The sequence below is a fragment of the Helicoverpa zea genome, chromosome 2, assembly GCF_022581195.2.
Source record: "Helicoverpa zea isolate HzStark_Cry1AcR chromosome 2, ilHelZeax1.1, whole genome shotgun sequence".
NCBI classification, from domain to species: domain Eukaryota; kingdom Metazoa; phylum Arthropoda; class Insecta; order Lepidoptera; family Noctuidae; genus Helicoverpa; species Helicoverpa zea.
The window spans coordinates 8,053,429-8,055,826 of record NC_061453.1 but is presented as its reverse complement, the minus strand read 5'-3'; the positions used below and the strand labels follow the sequence as shown (position 1 = coordinate 8,055,826).

The window sequence follows — 2,398 nt, the reverse complement described above, 5'->3', positions numbered from 1 at the left end:
ATATCTATCGTCGAAAAGCTCTGAGCTCAGAACACCACTATTCAGCCAAGTTTCAGTCAATACAACAATATCATAGCTCTCCAACGATAACTGACGACAAAAGCTATGAGTTTTCGTGCGTAAACCTCTCGTGTTCTGATAGTAAATATTAATATTATCAGTAGAAGCCGAGAATTGTAACATTTTTTAATGCCAATACTGCGATAAAAAAAATGATAGAAGGTACTAAGTAAGCTTTTTTAAAGTGTCCATATTTCTCACCAAGATGTGCTCTGATTCTTGTGTTTTACGCATGAAAATTCTACCATTTCTAATCCACACAAAGCTATAACCAATTTCTCTGGCTTTTGTTCTCGCAGCAGCATGCAAAGCTCTGTATGTTGGCGAAAGATGTTCAGTCACAAATATGGCGGATTTTTGTCCTGGGTAGCCTAGGTGCATGCTGTTTAGTTTATTGTCTTTATTATTTTTATTAAAATTAATAATAGATGCCAGGAATTGATCACGAATTCTAGGGGAAGCCAGCTGTACTACTATGGAACGTGGTCTACTATTGTTTGGATTGATTTTCGCAACCCTGGTACAGTGCAATATATCTCTGCTTTCCATGACACATCCCGACACTTTAGCAATTTCTGACACAATGTTAAACAGGTTTTCGTGCTTCTTTTCAGGTAAGCATTGAATTTCGATGTTGTTAGCTCGAGATTGCTGCTCTAGCTGGTCTACGCGCATGTTTAACGTTTTAATATTATTTCTCATTTCCAAATTCTCCTTCTGCAGTTCAATAATGGTATCCTTAGATGAAACATGTTCCTTTAGGAGGTCCTCATACTGACTGTTAATAAATTTCAAAGAGTCGTCCATGGCTGAAATTTTTTCATTGATAGGCTGTAACTTACTATTCAGTAGCGCAATCATGGTGTCATTAAATTTAGCCAACATTATAGATAATTTAGTTTCCATCACTTCCTCAATAATTTCACGAACATCATGTCTAGATAATAATTTTTCAGTAGTTTCCTGAGGCGGAGATCCAAGTGCTTGCCTTTTGTTGCCTCTAGTGGTTGACACATTTCGCAGAGGAGCTTTTTCATGTTTGTTTGTGGGAGACGTGTCATCAGCCATTTCAAATTATAGTTAGCGAAGCAAAAAAAAAAAAAAAAAATCGCTTATTATGGCAGAAATCCAAGCAATCGTTTCAAAACACAAACAAAAATGCAACCAAAAAAAACTAAAAGGACGTTCAAAAATAATTGTGGTTCATCGGATTTGAACTTGTGATCTTCGGCGTGCAGTGTCGATTCGAACTCCACTAGACCACCAGAACATATGCAGTGGTCGCGAAATAAACAATCGGTCTTTCGTACCTGTGTGCCAGTGAGCGGGGCAATAGTAGATTTGTTACCATATATGGTGACGCACCGAGCCGTTTCGTGTCTTCTGACTCACCACCAGCCGACGAATAGGAGCCGCTCACGAACACAAGTCACCGCGTGACTCACCAATGTTTAGAGTTTTGTTGCTTCTCATAAATTTTGATTTTGTGATTTCTTCGTGTTTGATGAAGAAATCATAGATATTATTTCTTCAAAGCTTATATTCACATATGAATTACTATATTAGTGCAATAATACTGTTTTGAAAGCGGTTATATTAACAGATATATTTAATTTTTTACGGAGCGACTTGCAACACGTCTAACTGCTAGCGCTTGCGCGGAGAAGTTGACTACTACTACTTTTTACTCAAATAATTATCAAGTACGTTTGGTATGTCAAATTAATTAAGTTAATTATATTTGGCTCGCCTCTGTTATACCACATTTAAAATCCGAATTAGTAATCGTGCGTGGTGCTGTATGTTTTCAATTAGATTTTTTATGTCGCCTTATTAGGTATAATTGATTTGAAAAAATGTATTTAGACAGTGCAATATCCTAGCACATGTTTACTAAGTAAATACTTAGTATAATAAATTGTGAGTTCAATACTAATAAGAAAATGACAAAACTTGACTTAGGTTTAGTAACCAAAATTATTGCTTGCTTAGCGAAATTAAATCCTGATTTGTTAAATAGGTTAATAATATTTCTTTTGAATCATAAATATTTTTTATAAGTAATACCCAGATAATTAAAATATGTTATATTACATAAAGCATTCTGAACATGAAAATTATTTAATAGTTCATGTACACAGATACACACACAGAATACAGAAAAGAAGAAAGATAGAACATATAGTACATAGGCACAGCTTATTTCAAGAGAAATTTCTTCCAGCTGGCCCGTTATGGGAGAGTTAGAATAAGAAGAGATGCAGATAGTGTGTAAAAAAAGAAAGAAGCTATAACTAAAAATAAATACTAACATTAACCTAAATACATATGTAAAATG

At 34.7% G+C, this 2,398-nt stretch overlaps 1 protein-coding gene across 1 annotated transcript; it reads right to left on the bottom strand.

The window, feature by feature from the left end:
- Positions 1-225: 225 nt before the first annotated feature.
- On the bottom strand, positions 226-1,128 carry LOC124644713. The gene has a single exon (XM_047184223.1). It carries the CDS (start codon positions 1,126-1,128, stop codon positions 226-228), a length of 903 nt encoding a protein of 300 aa, XP_047040179.1.
- Positions 1,129-2,398: the final 1,270 nt, after the last annotated feature.

Coding starts and splice junctions, on each gene's coding strand:
- LOC124644713 (XM_047184223.1), bottom strand. CDS start 1,128: ATGGCTGATGACACGTCTCCCACAAACAAACATGAAAAAGCTCCTCTG.